General features: G+C 46.1%; 1 protein-coding gene across 6 annotated transcripts in view; it reads left to right on the forward strand.

Moving 5' to 3' along the window:
• The first annotated feature begins 17,158 nt into the window (after positions 1-17,158).
• SPTLC2 (serine palmitoyltransferase long chain base subunit 2) overlaps positions 17,159-22,245 on the forward strand; it is a 116,336-nt gene continuing 111,249 nt past the window's right edge. For 5 of the 6 annotated variants that reach the window (XM_060127154.1, XM_060127336.1, XM_060127425.1 and 2 more), the window contains exon 1: positions 17,159-17,376. In XM_060127154.1, coding sequence (XP_059983137.1) covers positions 17,248-17,376 — 129 coding nt within the window. In that variant the 5' untranslated portion in view covers positions 17,159-17,247. The remainder of the gene's footprint in view (positions 17,377-22,245) is intronic. The other variant, XM_060127254.1, reaches the window with a different exon arrangement.

Genomic DNA, 22,245 nt, shown 5'->3' on the forward strand with positions numbered 1-22,245 from the left:
GAGATGTTGGGATCATTTGTTACGGCAGCATAATCTAACTTATCCTGACCAAGACATGGGCAAACAAAGCAAAAATACTAACTCTGATGCCTCTGATATCACAACAGATTGCAAAAATTTCAATTTTTTTTCTGTGTATCAGAATGATTTACATTTTCTCATTCATTGAGAAGTAAATGCCATAAATTTACTTATTTTTGGCTGCGTTGTGCCTTCGTTGCTGCACGCGGGCTTTCTCTAGTTGCAGCGATCAGGGGCTACTCTTTTTTGCAGTGCACAGGCTTCTCATTGCGGTGGCTTCTCTTGTTGCGGAGCATGGGCTCTAGGTGCACGGGCTTCAGTAGTTGTGGCGCATGGGCTCTAGGTGCATGGGCTTCAGTAGTTGTTTCACTGCGGGCTTCAGTAGTTGTGGCATGCAGGCTCTAGAGTGCAGGCTCAATAGTTGTGGTGCACAGGCTTAGTTGCTCCGCGGCATGTGGGATCTTCCCGGACCAGGGCTCGAACCCGTGTCCCCTGCATTGGCAGGCGGATTCTTAACCACTGTGCCACCAGGGAAGTCCAGTAAATGCCGTAAATTTAAACTCATAAAATAATTATATACTCATAAAATGCTCTCTTTATATGATACATAAAATTACAGATATATAGATATACATATCAGATACACATGTATCACCCTCCCAGGACAAAGCTTAGATGGGGCACTGTCAGTGTTTGCTTTTTTGCATATCCTTTTTTAAGTACCCATTGCTGAACAAACCCCTTTCCAACAGACATATTCTTTCTTGAGATAAGCCAATGGCTTCAATCAAGCTACTGTGTCAAGTTCTGCTAACCTGGAAGGCATTTTGCCTCTTTAAGGTGGCTGTGTATGTCTCAGCTCAAATCCATTATGAGTGAAATATTTTTAAATTATTGCCATAATACATGTACCTGGAAAAAAATGCCAGAGTATAAAATGATAAGCAAATTCTCCCTCCCTGCCCCAATTCCCAGTACCACTCTACAGAAGTAATCCCGTTAGGAGTTTCTTATCAGGGCCAGCTTCATGGGTGTACTACCTCTGCAGTCACCCAGACCCCCATGCTCAGCCCTCTGCACTTGGTTTAATGTGCTACCATTACCATCTGAAATTCTTAATCACGTTTGAACAAGGACCTAGCATTTTCATTTTGCACTGGGCCCCCAAATTATGTAGCTGGTTCTGCTTATGTATATCCTTCCAGAAACATTTTTATGCACACACAAGCATATGTTTGCTTATTTTTTAAAAAACACAGTGGTTCGGAGGTTTCCATGGTGGCGCAGTGGTTGAGAGTCTGCCTGCCGATGCAGGGGACGCGGGTTCGTGCCCTGGTCCGGGAGGATCCCACGTGCCGCGGAGCGGCTGGGCCCATGAGCCATGGCCGCTGGGCCTGAGCGTCCGGAGCCTGTGCTCTGCAACGGGAGAGGCCGCAGCAGTGAGAGGCCCGCGTATCACAAAAAAACCCCCAAAAAACACAGTGGCTCATCAAGCCCTTTTCTTCTTCCTGGGCCTGCAGAAAGACTACATTTCTCAGCCTCTTTTACAATTAAGTTGGAACTCTGTGACAGCTCGGGCCAGTGGAAGGTGGGCAGAAGTGATATATACTACTTCCAGAAAGATCCCCTAAAGGGACCTGCCCACTTTTCTGCACAGCCCTTCTGCTATATGTATGGCTCTCTATGTTTGCATGGAAATGAAGGGCTCTAAGGGGGCACAGTTACATGATAGGAGGATCCCATCATAAGTCATCACTGGAAGGGGAGCCACTTGCAAGAACCTCTAGCCCACATTAGACTGCTATCCTGTAAAGCTATGGAGTCTTTGGGGTTGTCTACTACAACAGCTATAGTGTTAATTACTGTAAGACATACACAGGCGGGACCATGGTATATATTTATACATAAATATACGTGTGTGTGTGTATGTCTTTTGGCACCTTTAAAAAACCCACATATTTTAGGAGTGTTTTCATTACATGTATATTGAATTTATACTTAAATTCATCATGAGTTCTTGGTAGGCAACTCACCACGGCTCTTGAGTAATGACAACCTAAGCTATGTTTGTCAAGCACAGAGCAGGAGAGTTTCTATGAAGCTCCTTGGGCCAGTCCAAGCCCCAGATCTATTTACCTACTCCCCCTGCTCTGTGCCAAAGCAGGACTGGCTCCTGTAGACTGCATTTCCCATGACTTCCTGAGTCAGCTGGCTTCCTGCTGGGCCTAGCCAATAGAAGACAGGAAATCAGGAGGTGGGAGAAAGGGAAAGGCCAGAGTATTTTCCCCTTTTCTCATTGCCTTGAACAGCATCTGTAGCAGCTGCTGAATCTTTTTTTTTTTAAGATTTATTTATTATTTATTTATTTACTTAATTTATTTTTGGCTGCATTGGGTCTTAGCTGTGGCATGCGGGATCTTCGTTGAGGCACACAGGATCTTTCGTTGTGGCACGCGGGCTTCTGTGTAGTTGTGGCGTGCGGGTTTTCTCTTCTCTAGTTGTGGCGCGCAGGCTCCAGGGCGCATGGGCTCTGTAGTTGTGGCACGCAGGCTCTAGTTGAGGCGCATGAGCTCAGTAGTTGCAGCATGCGGGCTTAGCTGCTCTGCGGCAGGTGGGATCTTAGTTGCCTGACCAGGAATCGAACGTGCATCCCCTGCACTGCAAGGCAGACTCTTTACCACTGGACCACCAGGGAGGTCCCAGCAGCTGCTGAATCTTTTCAGTGCCTCTACCTCCTGCTGGGCAGGCCCTCCACAGTTATGACTTAAACCAATTGACCCCATCCCTGGTCTCCATAACACCACCTTCCTTTTTTACCCTTCCTTACAGACTGAATGGTTGTGTCGCCCCAGATTCAAATATGTTGAAGCCCTAACCCTCAACATGACTGTACTGGAGGTAGGTCTTTTATGGAGGTGATTACTGTTAAATGAGGTCATCAGGATGGAATACTGATCCTTTTAAGAAAGACACCAGAGAGCTCTCTCTCTCTCTCCCTCCCTCCCACCCCTTCTCTCCCCCATCACACACAACACAGTGAGTCAGTAGCGGCCTAGAAAAGAGGCCTCAGAATGAATTCTACCTCCCTGGCACCTTGATCTTGGACTTCCCAGCCTCTAGAATTGTTAGAAATAAAGTTCTGTTGTGTAAGCCACCCAGTCTGTGGCATTTTGTTATAGCAGCATGAACAGGCGAAGACACCCTTGCAGCTGAGGAGCTCTGGTAGCTGCCTGGCATTGCTAAGTTCTGGGCTGTCTCACTGTCTCCTTCGGGCTTCTCAGCTTTTCTATCACCAATTCTCTGCATTAAACTCCCTCTATTTCAAGTGCTCACAGTGGTTTCCCGTTTCCTGATCAGACCCTGAATGATTCACTCTATCATTCTCAAAGACATTGCATGGACTAAGATATATCCAGCTTCCTTCACTGACAACGCAGTGTGCTGCTTAAGAAAGACACTATCAAATTAGGCTGACCTGAGTTTGAATCCTGACCCCACCCACTTCCTTGTTCAGTCGCCAAAGTGTAACATTAGTCTCACTAAGCTTCAGTTTCTTCATCTGCAAAATGGGGATAAGAATATTAAAGTCTAGCCCACAGAGGAAATAATGCTTGAAAGGTACTTAACACAGTGCCTGACACAGAGAAAGTGTTCAGTAAGTGTTAGCTAATATAATAGGAGGAGGGACAGGGCCTGTGAGGAGCTGACATTGTCGGCCATAATTACCAGAGCGTTCTTATCATTTGCGATGTGTAGTCAGTCTCCTAACAGTGCTGGGAGCCTCTCGCACAGCATCCTAGAAACTTGTTTATAATCAGTGTCCGGAACACATTATGGGAGAGTCTCAGGAAGTCAGGTTGGCCCTGATTTCCTAATTACCACAGAACACCTTACATTAGGCCTGCCTTTTTTTCTGTACTACCTACACCTGGCCCTGAACTCACCCTTGGTTTCCGGGCCTTTAACCAAAGGACCCCAACATCAGACTTCCCTGGTGACACAGTGGTTAAGAATCTGCCTGCCAATGCAGGGGATACAGGTTCGAGCCCTGGTCCAGGAAGATCCCACACGTCGCTGAGCAGCTAAGCCCGTGCACCACAACTACTGAGCCTGCGCTCTAGAGCCCACGAGCCACAGCTACTGAAGCCCATGCACCTAGAGCCCGTGCCCTGCAACAAGAGAAGCCACCTCAGTGAGAAGCCTGAGCACCGCAACAAAGAGTAGACCCTGATCTCCACAAGTAGAGAAAGCCCGTGTGCAGCGACCAAGACCCAACGCAGCCAATAAAAAGCACCCCAATATATGCAGTCTTCTCTCCCCTCACCCCTCACCCTTCACATACCCCAGCCAGTCCCCAGCATCCAAGGCCTTCCAAAGCCATCGAAAACCTAAGGAACTGCTGAGAATTCCCGACCTGGAATCAGCAAATGTTTTCTGTAAAGGGCCAGATAGTAAATATTTCACGGTTTGTTTGCAGGCCACTTACAGTTTGCATGCTAACTACTCAGTTCCACCTTTTTAGTGTGAAAGGAGCAGAAAGTGAATGGGCATGGCTGTGTACTAATCAAACTGTATTTATAGACACTGATATTTGACTTTCATATAATTTTTACCTGTCACAAAATATTATTCTTCTTTTGATTTTTAGCTATACCTAAAATATAAAAAATATTCTTAGCTCTCAGGCTGTACAAAAACAGGTGGCAGGCAGAATATGGCCTGCAGGCCATAGTTTTCTGATGGCTTTTAGTCAAGTTCCTGTGCTTTTTTAGTTGTTGCCCTTTCTTTCCTTCTTTGCTGTGTGACACTGGGTAAGTCACTTAGCCTCTCTGGGCTTCAGGGTTTTTTAATTAAATTATTCAGTTTTATTGAGATATAATTGACATACAATACTGTATACGTTTAAGGTGTACAGCATAATGATTTGACATAACATATATTGTTAAATGATTACCACAATAATTTTTTTTTTTTTTTCCTTTTGGCCCTGCTGCCCAGCATGCAGGATCTTAGTTCCCTGATCAGGGATCGAACCTGCATTCCCCTGCAGTGGAAGCCCGGAGTCTTAACCACTGGACTGCCAGGGAAGTCCCATACCACAATAATTTTAGTTCACATCCATCTGGGCTTCAGTTCTTTCCCAGTAACCCCGGAGTAGTAGTAAATGAGTGTTTTTTAAAACCAGCTCTTCCGTGAGGATGGGGCAGGAGAGCAGCTGTTGGTTTTGCTGTTCCTGTTTTCAATCTTTTTTTAATTGTTTAGGTTTCCAGGTAAAAATGTCATTTCAACAAAAGTTCCCCGCGAACGAATTAATTTGGGAAATTACTAATTGATCCAGGGGTTCCAACTCTTTCCCCTGCCTCCTCGTTCTTTACCAGCACAAAACAAATCCAACATTTCGAAGAGACGAAATGGCGTAAAAGTTTACTTTCCTCCCTGAGTACTCCCTTATCAGACGATCAGTATGTTTGTTTATGTTTTGTTTATATATTTGTTCTACGCACAAAGTTCCATTCACTCATTAAAGAAACATTTGTGGAGCATCTCCTATGTGCAGCGCACACCCTGGAGGTTCTGAAGTGAACAAAACAGACTTGATTTCTCCCGAAGGAGCCGAGTGATGAAAGAAGGGGCGGGGGGATGGCTAGTGCTGTGCGGATGGACCACGTACGAATGCTGGCAAAGAGGGAGGAACAGAGGGAGGGAGGGACAGTTGGATGGAAATCGACCCCAGCTTCTGTGTTCCAAGAATTGTCCAACTGTCATTCCGAACCCCTGGTATCTTACCTCCCCGACTTCCTTCCGGTGCTATCGCCAAACACAGGCTTCAGTTTCCTGGGCTAGCGCCTGCGCCAGCGCATCCTTTCCGCCCCTGCCGTTCCCAGCGCACAGGAGGGGAAAGAGTTTGGAAGTCACACCCTCCTGCCCCGCACGCCCCCAGCCCCCCTCCCTCGCGCTTCTCGGAACTGCTCACTGCCCCGCGCACAGCCGACGCCCCATTACTGCACTTATCAGTTCGGGCCACGTGAAAACCTGGCGACCCGCAGGGCGGCGTTCTGGCCTCCACGCAAGTGTTCTGATCTCTGTAGGGAAACAATATTAAGGCTAACCCCAATCTGTTCCAGTGACCTTTTCTAGACAGAAACGTTGCTGCTAGCTATTGCTAGGGAATGCACACCTACGCACGTTCTCTGGGGACTTCGGCCTGAAACAGCCTCAAGTCCTGGCTTTTCACTCTTCCGGGGTGGGCCTGGGCTGAGAGGTTAGAGGGATGCCTAATCCTACCCTCTATTTTCTCAGTGACAACTCTTTTTCTTCTCCAGGGCCAGTCCTTTCTTTCCTTCTTATTTCTTTACCCACCTCTTTTCCTCACTCCTCATTCAAGAAAAGTCCTTACAAGATCGAAATTTGACTTCTTTTCTGAGGAATTTTCAGCAATGCCCAGGGATAGCTTTTACCTCTCAGCTTTTCACCTGCTGTTGGAATCTGTTTCTCTCAAGCTGATTGGCCCCTTCTCACCCACTCCCTAAAGTACTTAACATGATTTTTATCTCCCTTCCTTTCTTCTTCACCCAGTATGGTAGACACTTAGGGGTATCTTTTAGCCCCTGTCTCTCCCTTCTTTGAGAACTTCACACACACCACACTTCTGGGTGAGCCCTTCGCAGCCATGTTTGAGTTTGAGCACATGACCTTGCCTCCATGGTATTAACTGGGCCAGGGAGGTACGGGACTCACAACTGGGTCAAGCCTATTCTCTCTTCCAGACTTTGGAATTGAGCTGGAGACTCCAATGGCAACCTGAGCTGGTCTCTTAGGTGCAGGAAATGCAGACAGGGAAGGCTTTGCCATGTGAATGTTGAATCAGTGAAAACTGGTCTGTAGAGAAGAAAGAAGGACACAAATTCTCAGAAGCAGAGATGAGGCTAGAAGAGTAACTCCCTAAGGATATGACAGCTTTCTTGTTCCTGCTTCCTGACCTTTGAGAGCAGCTGCCCTTGGGTTCCTTGAGATTCGCAATGAATGTGATATATAAGCCTGTGTGAGATAGGATGTATTTTACTGCAAGTAAGAGATAACCTAAATTAGGGGTCCCCAACCAGGCTGCACCGCAGGAGGTGAGCAGCGGGTGAGCCAGCGAAGCTTCATCTGCTGCTCCCCAGTCACTCCCCAATCATTCCCTGTCGCTCACATCACCGCCTGAACCACCACCCCACCCGCTGCTGTCTGTGGAAGAACTGTCTTCCACGAAACCGGTCCCTGGTGACAAAAAGGTTGGGGACCTCCGACCTAAATGACAGTTGCTTGAACCATTAGGACATTTTTTTTCGTTTAAAAAGTCTGGAGGCAGGCATAGTTGGGGTGTGTTCAGTTCAGCTATGTCATTAAGGACCCAGGTTCTTTCCACCTTTTGGCTATGCTACTCAGCATGATGAATTTCCATTCTTGTGCTTGTTGTTGCCTCATGGTCTCAATATCGCTGCCATGGCTCTAGACATCATGTTTTCACATCATTGCATCAAGTAAGAAAGAAGAGAGGGCAGAGGAAGGGGCTCAATTTTTGTTAATAAAGAGAAATACCTCTTTCTCAGAGGCTCCGCAGAAGACTTCCTCTTATATTGGCTAGAACAGTGTTGAATATCTACTCTACATGCAAGGGAGGCTGGAAAAGTGAGTGGCAAAGGGGAATTATCTTTCCATGATTAGCTTAGACCATGATTATCTTTCCATGATTAGCTTAGTGGGGTTGGCAGGACAGCTGCTGTGAAATCAAGGAATATCCTTCCTGCACCTGAATAAAATCAGCAAGGAAGAAGGTAAGAGGGGGAGGGGGTTGGTGTTGCATATAAAACAAACAGTGTCTGCCACACCTTCCTCAAACTTCCTGTTCCATTTAGGCTAATTTAACTCTATCTGTTACTTGTAACTAAAAGAATCTTGACTAAGACTCCTGTAAAAAGAGAATACCTCTTTCCGCATTTCTCTGACTTACCTCCTGCCCCTCCTTCCCCAGGGAGGTGGAATGGGGTACCTGGTTGGTGTGGGGTATGTTCTCCCCTGGGTGGGGATGCTCTATTGACGGTCCTGGCTAGGAGGATCTGGTTTCTTTCTTTCTCTCTCCACCAGGACCACTGGGAGACGGAAACATGCATATGTGTTGCAGACTCAAACTTTCCCTTAGGTGGGCTGCCCAAGGTCTAGATTGGAGGTGAGAAGTTGTCACTCACACACAAGCCACAGATCCCTTATAACAGTAATAAAGGTGACATTTTTCAGGTGACATTTTTGTAAGCTACGTAATTTGGGGGACCCAGTACAAAATGAGTCACTGAAAATTTCAAGATGGTGATGGCAGAACATTAAACCAAGTACAGGGCCCTGTGCAATTCACAAAGGCCCCAAGCCCATGAATTTAACCCAACGCTTTAATTCTGCATCTGCTGACCCTTTTGTCTTACTTCTCAGTTGGTTCAGAACTTTAGTGAAGTTAAGGTTATTATTTACTGGGCCCCTTTGAACCCCAGTGACACTTAACATGGATTTTCAGCAGTTATCCCTTTCCTTCCCCTCCCAGTGCCCCCATCAATGCCCTGATGCACATGCATCTACAGTTCTCTTACTCATATCAAGATAGCTGAGATTCACCCCTATATTTTGAAATCTGTCCTTAAGCCTCACCACCAGAATTATAGAAATTAATATACAGGCTATTGGCTTCAGTGTATACAGCCTTGGGTTCTGATTTTCCCTCTGCCATTCACTACTAGTATATGGATTTGAGTCTGTTACTGATCCTCTAGGGCAGCGGTCCCCAACCTTTTTGGCACCAGGGACCAGTTTCATGGAAGACAATTTTTCCATGGATGGGGGTGGGGCAAGGGGAGTGGTGTGGTGGTTCAGGCGGTAATGCGAGCGATGGGGAGGGGCAGATAAAGCTTCGCTAATGACTAATGACGTTGAGCATGTTTTCATTTGCTTATTAGACATTTGCATTTCCTCTTTGGAGAAATGTTTATTCAAATCCTTTGCCCATTTAAAAATAATTTGTCTTTTTATTATTAAACTATAAGAGTTCTCTATATGCTCTGGATACAAGTCTCATATCAGATGAATGATTTGCAGATGTTTGTTCCCATTCTTTTTTTTTTTTTAATAAATTTATTTATTTATTTACTTTTGGCCGCGTTGGGTCTTTGTTGCTGCACGCGGGCTTTCTCTAGTTGTGGTGAGCAGGAGCTACTCTTGGTTGCGGTGCACGGGCTTCTCATTGCGATGGCTTCTCTTGTTGTGGAGAACGGACTCTAGGCACACGGGCCTCAGTAGTTGTGACTTGCAGGCCCTAGAGCACAGGCTCAGTAGTTGTGGTGCACGAGCTCAGTTGCTCCATAACATGTGGGATCTTCCCGGACCAGGGCTTGAACCCGTGTCCCCTGCATTGGCAGGCGGATTCTTAACCACCTGCCACCAGGGAAGTCCCTATTTGTTCCCATTCTGTAGGTTGTTTTTTCACTTTTTTTTTTTGCGGTACGCGGGCCTCTCACTGTTGTGGCCTCTCCCGTTGCGGAGCACAGGCTCCGGATGCGCAGGCTCACCGGTCACGGCTCACGGGCCCAGCTGCTCCGCGGCATGTAGGATCTTCCCAGACCGGGTCACGAACCTGCATCCCCTGCATCGGCAGGCGGACTCTCAACCACTGCGCCAGCAGGGAAGCTCTGTTTTTTCACTTTCTTAATGGTGTCCTTTGAATACTAAAATTTCTTAATTTTGATGAAATCCAATCTTGGTATTTTTTCTTTGGTTGCTTATGCTTTTGGTATCATATGTAAAACCATTTCTAAATCCATGGTCACGAAGATTTATACCATTATTTTCTTCTAAGGATTTTATAGTTTTTATCTCTTACCTTTAGTTCTTTGATCCATTCTGACTTTGCTCACTTCCTGATGTTGCGTCACTCTTACTTGGGCTTTCCTTTTGGTAGCCAAATGGCTACAGCAGCTGTAGGCTTCACATTCATACAGCACACCTTCTGGAAGAACAGGTAGATTTCCTCCCTCCAAGCATTGAACCCAAATCTCCAGTCTTACCATGACTGAATCAACTAAGTTCCTGTGTCTGTCCCTGAACCAATCACTGTGGCAAGGCTCCGGGCAATAGTTAACTCTAAATATATGACTATTGACCAGTGAAGGAAGAATGGAATAGATGATGGAGAAGCAACCAGTTGAAATGTGAGATATAGACTGGCAGATTAGCATGGGATGGTCAGCATGGGGAAAGGCAGATTTGGATTGAAATTGAAGGTGACTCTATAGTTGTCATTTATGTCTTAAAAGGTGTTATTGATATAAAACGGAAATATACTGTGTTTTGAAATGTTAGAGTATCAGTGTCATAAAGTAGGTACAAGAAAGTTCTTTTTCCTTGTCAACTGCTTGAGCACCTCTGTTGCATCCCCAGAACTTGTTCTAATTCCTGTGCTTTTCAGGACATCTACTGAGAGAACTTGCAGTGTGACTTTGGAGATACCCCGAGAGCATAAACAACAGAATAGCCCTCTTCTAGATACAAGTTGAAATGGCTCTCCCAGACAGCAGGTACCAGAATTGGTTTGGGGGCTAGTAAAAGATAGGAAAAAAAAGTGCAAAAAAGTTAGGAAATATTGAGGATGGGGGAAGAACCCCAAAAGGCCATTTTAAAGGTAGTTATTTTGTACAAGAATTATGTAGCATTGTCAAGTGAATATAAAGAGAGTGATGGGGAAGACAGCAAAATCTTTGAAGAGTTCTATAATGAAGTGGAAAAGAAATGGCTGCCTCACCGTAAACAAATTCTGCTTTCCATTTGGGAAACCACTGATCTCCCATTCTCAGAGCCTGTGGCTCAGAATCGGAGGAGTGGGTGGGCACAAGATTCAGGCCTGGCCAAACAATTCAGCATCCACCTGAGACATGTGACCTGAGCTGGGCCAATGGGAGCTTAGCTAGGATTCTCACTGGGACCCCAGAAAAGAGGCTTTCTCTCTCAGCTGAGATTTTAAAGCTGATGGAAGGCAAGCTTGCCAGCCGTGAGCCATCTTTAACATCACTTGGTGAATCTATCTGGGAATGAAGCCAACTCAGAGGGACGCTAAACCAAGGAACTTGTTTCTGATTCCTGATCACCTGGATCCAGTCAGATCCACCTCTACTCTTTTTGGTTATGTGAGCCGAACCTCCTCTATGCTTAATCCAGTTTGAACTCAGTTTCAAAACTTGCAAAGCAGAGTCTTGACTAATACCACCACCATCATTGTAATCGTTATCTGCAACACCATGCCCTTCTCCTCCTTCCTGGAGCTAGATGCAAAAGTCCACTTCCTGAAGCAGAGCCTCAGATGATTACAATAATCAGTGGAGTGAGTGCCCACAGGAAGTCCAGGGTGGCAGTGCGAGTGTGGTGGTTGAGTAGGGCAAAGGAAACACCAGGCAGAGCTCTACCACTGAGAGACAGGCTCCAGCTGCCTATTGTTGGAGTGTTCATCTGTCTCATCTCTGAGCTCTGATTGCAGATGCCTCGTTAGACACAGATTAAAATCACTCTACTGGATGCTCAGCAGGCACCCCAAACCAATCAGGAAACATCATTCCTCTTAAAGCTTTGCTTTTGCAATCATTCCTTTAAACAGCTCAGGCCTCACAACAATGTAATTCTAAACTCTTGTCTCAGGGCCTACTAAGTTTTGTGAATGCAAACATTGTCGCTGAAAATGATCCAAAAACGTTATTCAAGATATTCCAGCAAAAATAGGGCCAGAAACTCTAGGAAAGAAGAAGTGACTCTAAATTCCTTGTATTAGCTTAAGAGTAATAAAAAGGGAACTAACGGACCCATTTCTTGTAAATCAAGACTATAAATTTGGGGACTTCCCTGGTGGTCCAGTGGTAAAGAATCCATCTTGCAATGCAGGGGATGAGGGTTCGATCCCTGGTCGGGGAACTAAGATTCCCATAGGCTGCAGGGCAAGTAAGCCTGCATGACACAACTTCTGAGCTTGCGTGCCTCAACAAGAGAGGCTGCGTGCCACAAACTACAGAGCCCATGTGCCCTGGAGCCTGCACACCACAACTAGAGAAGAGAAAACCCACACGCCACAACTAGAGAGAAGCCCGCGCACCACAACGAAGAGCCCGCATGACATAACGAAAGATCCCACGTGCTGCAACTAAGACCCGACACAGCCAAAAATAAATTAAATAAATAAATAAATCTTAAAAAAAATAGATTGTAAGATCCACAAGAGCAGAGACCATGTTTCTACCTGCTTATCATTGTATTTGCAATACCTAGAATGATGCCCAGAAAAAACTATTTGTTGAATGATTGACCAAAGAGATAACAGATTTTTTAAAAATTAATTAGTTAATTAATTAATTTTTGGCTGCATTGGGTCTTCATTGCTGCGTGCGGGCTTTCTCTAGTTGTGGTGAGCGGGGGCTACTCTTTGTTGCGGTGCCTGGGCTTCTCATTGCGGTGGCTTCTCTTGTTGTGGAGCACTGGCTCTAGGCACACGGGCCTCAGTAGTTGTGGCTTGCAGGCTTAGTAGTTGTGGCTTGCAGGCTCTAGAGTGCAGGCTCAGTAGTTGTGGCACATGGGCTTAGTTTCTCCGCGGCATGTGGGATGTTCCTGGACCAGGGCTCAAACCTGTGTCCTCTGCATTGGCAGGCAGATTCTTAACCACTGCTCCACCAGGGAAGTCCAAAAGAGATAACTGATTGAATGAAGCATGAAAGGTTTGGAAAGGGAAGACCAAGTGATGCTCTTAGAGTCAGGATCAGATCGACACAGCTCTGAGTTGTCCAGCCCTGGGTTTTGTACCAAAGCAGATTTCTTCTGGAGGGCCCTTTCTACCTTATGATTCTATTGTCATTTTAACTACTATTGGACATTGGCCATTTTCGCCTGCCCAGTGTTTGTTCCCTTTTTCTATGAGGTCCTCAGTTTCCTTTTGGGAAAGTCCTCTGCTCATTTTGTGTCCTCTTTTGGAGAGGTGGATCCTGTTAGGCACCTTCCACCATGAAAGATGAAGGTATCACACCCTTTTCTTTGTTTGCCACCCACCCCCATGGACCAATGTGACCTAAAGTCAGCCAATCAGATACTCTCTCCCATGACTGACTCTCGGGCAAGTGACTCAAGGATGGAAGGGCTGGTTAGAGCTCATTTATTTTGATGGTGGTGCGCTCACCAGTTTCTGCCACAAACCCTCGCTAAGGTCCTTGCTGCCTAGCCCTCTGGATCTCCGCTCACTCCTGAGTTTTTCTAAGCCTGGCCCCCCAGCCTTTAGCCAGGTCTCTGAGCTGCTAATAACCTTCCAGTGAATTCCCATCTGTGCAAGTCAGGCAGCATTAACTTGTGCTGCATGCAACCAAGACCCCTATTTGACAGCGCAGGCCAGCTGCTCCTCTGGCTGTATAGTTTCTCTCGCTTTATTTCTCTTCCTAGGCTGCAGTCCTGCATGGCCCTTTAAAAAAATACTATACTGGAAGCCTCCTCCTTTAATACTGATTCCAAGCAATTGTTATTTGTCCTTTCCATTCCATTCCTTGTAGTGGGCAATGATAGGGTTGTTCCTTCCTTCTCCACCGTGAATCCTCCTTCTCTGTAACTGATTCCTCACCTATAGCAGCTTGACCTTGGGCTTTGACTATCATTGATTGGTCAAGCATTAGATATCTCACCTTAAGCTGGGCCAATCAAATTTCTGTTTCCTGGGAATTTATAAGCTTTACCTAGGGAATGTGAAAGTTGTAGGTGGCTGACCGCTAAGCCTCAGAAGTGAGCTGGTTCTAGGGGGAAGGTCTATAATTTTCTGTTGCTGAGGTTTGGGATTCTTTTCTGGGTCCCAACACTTACCTATCTTGAGGAGAGTGACAATAAATATATATAACTCTCTCTTTTTTTTTAAAAACATCTTTATTGGAATATAATTGCTTTACAATGGTGTGTTAGTTTCTGGTTTAAAACAAAGTGAATCAGCTATACATATACATATATCCCCATATCTCCTCCCTCTTGCATCTCTCTCCCACCCTCCCTATCTCACCCCTCTAGGTGGTCACAAAGCACCGAGCTGATCTCCCTGTGCTATGCGGCTGCTTCCCACTAGCTATCTATTTTACATTTGGTAGTGTATAAAATATAACTTTCTTGATTAAGTTTTCTAATATTGGCTTATCTGCAATCAAAACAACCTTAATTCAATTCACAGTCTCCATGTGATAGAAGGCTCCTTGGAGGCAGGGCCGGATTTTCATTCATTCATCCATTTATTCACTGATCAAACATTTATTGGGGGCTTCCCTGGTGGCGCAGTGGTTGAGAGTCCGCCTGCCGATGCAGGGGACACAGGTTCGTGCCCCGGTCCGGGAAGATCCCACATGCCGCGGAGCGGCTGGGCCCGTGAGCCATGGCCGCTGAGCCTGTGCGTCCGGAGCCTGTGCTCCGCAGCGGGAGAGGCCGCAACAGTGAGAGGCCTGCATACTGCAAAAAAACCAAAAAAAAACAAAAAAAACATTTATTGGGCACTTACTATGTTTCAGGCACTATGGTAGGTGCTGAGAACACCAAGAGGAATTAGACAATCCCCTGAATTCACGGAGCCTGCTCTCTGTCTAGTTGGGGTATTAATGTCTTCAATCATTCATTCATTTAACAAGTAGTTCATTTATTCTAATGAACTAATCATCGCCAGCACTTATTGAATATTATGTGACAGGCCCTGGTACTAAATGCTTTTCTTATTTAATTCTCATAATTCTATGAGATATGTCCCAATTTACAGATGAAGGAACTGAGTCACAAAGAGGTTAAGTCACAAAGCTTCTAAGTGCTGGAGGTGGGGCTCCAATCCTGTCTGACTACAGAGCTCTTGCTTCTAATCATTGTGTGACCTCCCTCTCAAAATAAAGAATACCAAAGCAATGGGACATATGCCTACACAGGTGTGTATAAAGTTCACAGAGAAGAAAGTGACTGATTTTGCCTAGAGGTTGGAGTTCAAGAAAGGTTTCACAGCTGAAGAGGTTTGAGCAATCTTGGAGGAAGAGAAGAATTGTAAGCCTGGTGCCTTGCACAGAACTTTACACATGAACTCAGTAAAATGATGATAAGGCAGCTTATGCCTCTGGAAGGAGTTGTTTTCCTGTGTACATGGAGTCTGGGGTGTTTCCTACTGCCTTCTGAGGCATCCCTTTTGTGATTTAGCAATGGTGTACAAGATCATCAGATCATTTATGTATTATATCATTCATGTTCACAAAAACTTTGTGAGGTAAGTAGTACAGGTATTAACTTCGTAAGATGCGTGAGGAAGCCAAGGTTGATGTTGCATGACTTGTACAAGACCACATATGGTGAGTAAGTGGCAGAACAAGACAAGGCCCTGGTGTCCTACCCTCTGGAGGGAGGGATTGCCTAGCAGGATTCCTTAATCTAGCCAGGCTCCTTAACTCTCACTCTCCAGTAAGGCATTGCTGTTTCCAGCCTCTATACCTAAGCTTCCAAAGGTTCCCTCTCCCAGGATCACCCACCCCTTCCTTCTCAATTTCCGGCTCTCCAAATACTGCTCATCCTTCAAGATCAAGCTCATTCCACATCTTCCTCCCAGGCCTTCCCTAGCTTCATTCAGCTCACTGTCTAAGCCCCAGTTAAATCCGTTACCCGTGCTTCCAACCAGATTCCTGCCCTGAAAACTTCCTGTATAGAAAGTCTAGACTTGTCACTGTCAACCAGCCTTCCTCACCAGAACTCCTGTTGCCTAATCATTCCAGCCTTTGGTCAGCCTTTTATTGTTGTATACTTTATTTATTTATTTAAACATTTTTATTGGAGTATAATTGCTTTACAATAGTGTGTCAGCTTCTGCTTTATAACAAAGCGAATCAGCTATACATATACATACCTCCCCGTATCTCCTCCCTCTTGGGTCTCCCTCCCACCCTCCCTATCCCACCCCTCTAGGTGGCACAGCCAGTATTCAAACCCAGACTGACTCCAGAGTCCATACTCTTAAACATGACACTAAATTCTTTTTTTTTTTTTCTGTACGCGGGCCTCTCACTGTTGTGGCCTCTCCTGTTGACGGAGCACAGGCTCCAGACGCGCAGGCTCAGCGGCCATGGCTCATGGGCCCAGCAGCTCCGCGGCATGTGGGATCCTCCCGGACCGGGGCACGAACCCGTGTCCCCTGCATCGGCAGGCGGACTCTCAACCACTGCGCCACCAGGGAAGCCCCGACACTAAATTCCTTATGGGTAACCAAAAGTTTCTTGCTACAATGTAAATCCATTTCTTCTCTTTCTAATAACTATGGGAATATAGAGCTAAAGAGATGAAAAATAATATGTATACCTTATGCTTCTAATATGAGCCAGGTATTGTGATAGGTGCAAAATGGCTTATTAATGTAATTCTTGCAATGAGTCTATGAAGCAGGAAGTATTAACTCCATTTTAAAGAATTTGGCTCCTAAAGTGGTTAAACACTCAAGGTTTAGCTTCTGGTTACTGTCAGAGCTGGAACAACCAGGTTTCTTGTTTTTCAAGGAAGTGTTCTTAAAAGGAAGTTGTACAGAAAACCCTGATAGGGACAGATGTGAAGGGCAAAGAGACACCCGAATCATTACTTAAAATGTGGTCATGTATGATGCATATTGAAGAATGGTGAAGGAATGTCGAAAAAGGCTTACTATAAAAACCCACAGAAGAATTAGCTAATTAAATTAAGGGCTGGGATTCAAACCCGAGAACTTCCCGGGAGGCAAGGGTAGAGAGGGTGCCACCTGTCCAGAAGAGGGAACCCGCTCTAGAGACCTGGTCCCAGGTCCAAAGGTCGCTTCAGAAAACCCCCTTGACACCCGCGGGCCGTTTTATTCCATCCCGTCATTGGACAGGTAGGAGCCTGGGGTCCGCCTCCTCCTCCTCCAGATTGGTCAGCAGTCCTCAGGCTCACGACACTCTTGCGCGCCCCGCCTGGTCTCCAGCTCCCGGGCCCAGCCTACGGCGATCCGCGGCTTCATGGGGGAGTGGGTCCCGCCCCCATGTGACGGCCCGGCAGGGAATTGGCGGCGGCGTGCAGCCATTTCCGGTTTCGGGGAGGTTGGAGGGGTGCGGAGGGGGACTTGGAGCCGCTGCCGCCTCGGCCGCTGCTTACGGATCCTGCCTTGCGCCTAGTGCTGCCGGGACGATGCGGACGGAGCCCGGAGGGTGCTGCTGCCGTCGCCCGGTGCGGGCGAACGACTGCGTGGCGAACGGGGAGGTGCGCAACGGGTACGTGAGGATCAGCACCGCTACTGCCGCCGCCGCTGCCGGCCAGGTACTGTGGGACCAGGCGGCCGGGCCGGGCTGGGGGCGGTGGGCCGGGACCCCGCGGGCTGGCGCCCTTGCGGAGAGGCGGCGGGGCCGGGCGGGGTCGCGGTGACTGTCCGCGGGGCCGGGCGCGGCTCAGGTGTGCTGGTGGCAGTGTCCGGGCACTGACTGGGCCTGCCCCGGGCCGGAAGGCTCAAGGGCGGCGCTGGGGCTCCCCAGTCTCTCCGTGCCTGAGGTCTTCCTCACCTCTCCCCGGAGGTTGGGCTCTACTTCCTCTACCCGATCCCGCCAGAAGTGGGGTCTGCCCTCCAGGAGAGGCAGGGAGTGCCCCCTCGGACCCCAGGAGGATTCCCCCGAGCCTCCCTCCTGTGGCCTTCGGGTGGTTGCTTCCTCCTAGAGCTCTGAAGCCCTCCAGGGAAAACCACATTTAGGATCCTCAGGAGGCAAAGCAAGTTAGGAGGTGGTACCAGGCGGAAACACCCAGTCTTTTCCTACCACGTACCTACCCCCGTCTACAAGTAAGGCCTTGGACCACAAGTCTGGCAGTGAACCCGGTCCAGAGCCTAAAAAGCGTTACGGTCTTGGCCCGAGGTGAGACCCCCATCTCGGGCTCCAGGTTGAGTTAGGTGGTCCTGCTGACCCCTTGAGCAAGAGTGCTATCTCACAAGGGGATGGTTTAGCCTGGTGGTGACATGTGATGAGTCTGTACTAATTCACCAAGGCTGAATCACCAACCCAGTCCAGGCAGTTCTGAAATGTTTTGAAAAGTTCTGAATTCAAGGCAGTAATTATCATCAAGCTTCACGTTCTCTGGACTGACAGCTATTATGCTGAAATGTCTTTTTAACGATGAGCTGGTTAAAAAGATGCAAGGTCAGTGTTGGTGGAAGAGAGTGTTGAGACGTCTGCAGTTGACTTTGGTACTTATAAATCTCTTTAAGAAATTAAGGAAATCCTTTTTTTTTTCACAAATAGTCCGTTCCCCACGGCAGGAAATGTGACTGTTGTAATTTGGCATTACCATAAATATCTGGCAGCCTTCTCCCTCGGTCAGTAGATAGGAGAGACAGGCCTGTTACTGTTTGGTGTGAAACAGAAAGTAAAGCATTTCTCCGGGTCAGGTTGAGATATTAAGACCACAAGAGTTGGGGGGAAATACATAAAAGAGACTTGACCTCCCCTGAAGTTGTAAGGTGTAAGGCAACATAATATACAGATTCAAAAAATTTGTTTTCATTTTTGAAGAAATAATTGTGTGAGACAGGAAGTGATAAGAATCAGCTCATTGTAAGCCATAGAAGAAGTTGTTTTCCCAGCAGTGTAAATGGCTAATAAGACAAAATTGTTGTATAAATTGTAAAAGGGAAACCTCATGGTGGGAGTTAGAAAATACATTGCAGGCCAATGAGTGCGTTATGATTTTTAAGAGGGAGAAGGAAATCAAGAGCAAGGTGTCCACACGATAGAGGTGCTTTGTGTTTAAGTGCTCTTTTCATTTAACACACTTATGTTCTGAGTTAGTAGTAAATCAGATTTCTCCCTCCCATAATCCTGAACAGTTTAGCATTGGTGGGCATGACATTTCTTCAGAGATTGCTGACTGATAAGATGAAGAAATATCAAGTTGCTAGCATGAAATTTAAAAATCTGTATAACTGGAAAATCTGCCTGACTTTTTCTAATATATTTTAGTGAAAAAATTCACTCAAGCCACAATGGTGGCATTTGGAAGAATGGTCTGGTGGAATGCCCTAAAGAATGTTTAGGGGTGCAGTATCCCTTCTAGAAAACAATTTCTCGGGAGTCTTTTTAAAACAAAGACTTTAGGTATGTAGCTTTTACACTATAAGAGGACTATTGTCTGTGGGGTGTTTTTTTCCCCCGTTTCTTTTTCCTTAAGCAAAAGAAACTTCATAAGAGCAAGAGTATCTTTAAAATATTTTTTAAAGTTGTTTTTGTTTCGATTAAAGTGATGTGCTAGTGCTCCAAGCCCTGTGTATTTTTCCCCAGTTTCTGGGGGAAATATTGCCAATTATGCCGTAAAAATGCACATAAGATGTCAAGTGCACAGGCGTGTGTCTTGCCTTTTCTAAAATACAGTGTAACAGGGTTTTGTTTTGTTTTTTCTTAATAAACTTATTTATTTTTGGCTGCGTTGGGTCTTGGTTGCTGCACACAAGACTTCTTTAGTTGTGGCGAGCAGGGGCTACTCTTTGTTACCGTGCGCGGGCTTCTTATTGCCGTGGCTTCTCTTGTTGTGGAGCACCGGCTCTAGGCGGGCGGGCTTCAGTAGTTGTGGCTTGCGGGCTCTAGAGCGCAGGCTCAGTAGTTGTGGCACATGGGCTTAGTTGCTCTGTGGCATGTGGGATCTTCCTGGACCCATGTCCCCTGCACTGGCAGGCAGATTCTTAACCACTGTGCCACCAGGGAAGCCCTGTAACAGGGTTTTTAAACCCAGGATATAAGTTCATTTCCTCACATATACCACCATTTGCCTTTTAACGAACAGAAGAGAAGTTAGAAACTTCTAAGATCCCTCTACTTTCTCAGGAGTCTATATGCTTGCCTCTTTGTTGGATTTGGGTTTAGAGTTTGAGTAAATAGCTCCTGTGGTAGAAAGGATGTTATGAAACAATCAGACATTACTGTTTGGTTTTGTTTTCTGGGTTTTTTTTTCCCAAATTTTGTGTGTGTGTGTGTGTGTGTGTGTGTGTGTGTGTGTGTGGTAAAATACACATAACATAAAATTTACCATCTTAACCATTTTTTTTTCTTTCTTTTTTTTTTTTTTGCGGTACGCGGGCCTCTCACTGCTGGGGCCCCTCCCGCCGCGGAGCACAGGCTCTGGACGGGCAGGCTCAGCGGCCATGGCTCATGGGCCCAGCCGCTCCGCGGCATGTGGGATCCTCCCGGACCGGGGCACGAACCTGCGTCCCCTGCATCCTCAGGCAGACTCTCAACTACTGCACCACCAGGGAAGCCCCATCTTAACCATTTTTAAGTGTACAATTCAGTGGAATTAAATACATTCATAATGTTGTGCAGCCATCAATACCATCCATCTCCATAACTCTTTTCATCGTGTAAAACTGAAACTCTGTACCCGTTAAACAGTATCTCTGCATTCTCCCCTCCTCTCAGTCCCTGGCAACTACCATTCTGCTTTCTGTCTCTAGGAATTTGACTACCGTAAGTACCTCATATAAGTAAAAGTACTTGTCTTTTTGTGACTGACTTTATTTCCTTTAGCATAACATCCTCATGGGTCATGCATGTTGTAGCATGTATCAGAATTTACCTCCTTTTTAAGGCTGAATAATATTCCATTGTATGTATATACCACATTTTGCTTAGCCATTCATGTGTCAGTGTACACTTAGATTGCTTCCCTGTTTCAGTTGTTGTGAATAATGACACTATCAACATGGATGTACAAATATCTCTTAGACCATGAATTCTTTTGGGTATATACCTAGCAGTGGAACTGCTCGATCATGTGGTAATTGTATTTTTAATTTTTTGAGGTAACACCGTACTGTTTACACAGTGGCTGTACCATTTTACATTTCTATCAGTAGTGCACAAGGGTTCCCGTTTCTCTACAGTCTCACCAACAATTGTTCTTTTCTTTTTTTTTTTTTGATAGTAGCTGTGAGATTATAGGGACAAAAAAAATATGTATATAACTTCCTCTGCTGCTGGCATAGAGCTCCTAAAACCTGTGTAGTTTCCTAAGTGATAAGAGCACTAGGAGCATCTTTTGTCCTAATGTTTCGTCTTTGACCTCCAGTTTCTGACACAGAGCTCCTACATCCCTTGACATTTCCTAGACAATAGAAACATCTTCAGTTCTAATGAGCTGACTCTTGGTGGGCTCCTGGATGGGGTCACCAGAAAGACCAAGCCATGAATAGAAGCTTGGATTTCTCAGCCCCACCTCCCAGTTCTCCAGAGAGGGGAGAGAGGCTGGAAATGGAGTTAATGATCAATCATGCCTGCATGATGAAGCCTCCATAAAAGTCCCCAAAGTACTGGGTTTAGAGAGCTTCTGGGCTGCTGACAACGTGGAGATGCTGGGAGAGTGGCACAGCTGGAAGCTCCGTGACCCTCCCCACTTTCCCTGCCCTACATATCTCTTCCATCTGGGTGTTCATCTGGATCCTTTATAATAAACTGGTAAACAGTAAGTAAACAATTTTTCTGAGTTCTGTGAGCTGCTCTACGAAGAGAGAGTCCCAGGAACCTCTGGTTGGTCAGAAGCACAGGTGACAACCTGGACTTGAGATTGGCATCTGAAGTTGAGGTGGAGGCAGTCTTGTGGGACTGAGCCCTTACCTGTGGGATCTGCCGCTATCTCCAGGTAGATAGCGATAGAAGTAAGTTAAATTGTAGGACACCTACACTTGAAACTAACACCACGTTGTAAATTAACTATATACTTCAATTTTTAAAAAAAGGAAAAAACAATGTAGGACGCCCAGCTGATGTCACAGTATTGCTTAGTGGTGTGTACCCCCCACCTCCCAAACATCTGGTCAGAAGTGTTAGTGGCAAGGTAGTGTGAGAGTAAAGGAGAGACATCGCAGGAGAATTAGGTTTTTTCTTTACGGTAGCCATCCTTATGGGTGTAGACATTACTGTTTTTTAATGATGACGGTAGATAGAGTTTTCACAAGGAAGAGAAATGGTAGTTTTTCCTCCCTGCCATTCAGAGGAGTGAGAGAAGCGGGTCAGCCTTTCTTGAGGTAACAGGTGGCAATTAGTATTAAGGAAACAGAAAGAGAATTGGAAGCTTTGGCAGAATTAGAGCTAGAAGGAACCTTTGAGGGTTTATGTAATTCATTCCCTTTTCTATTTGTAGGACTTTATTAAAGCT

Source organism: Lagenorhynchus albirostris, chromosome 1 (assembly GCF_949774975.1).
Source record: "Lagenorhynchus albirostris chromosome 1, mLagAlb1.1, whole genome shotgun sequence".
NCBI classification, from domain to species: domain Eukaryota; kingdom Metazoa; phylum Chordata; class Mammalia; order Artiodactyla; family Delphinidae; genus Lagenorhynchus; species Lagenorhynchus albirostris.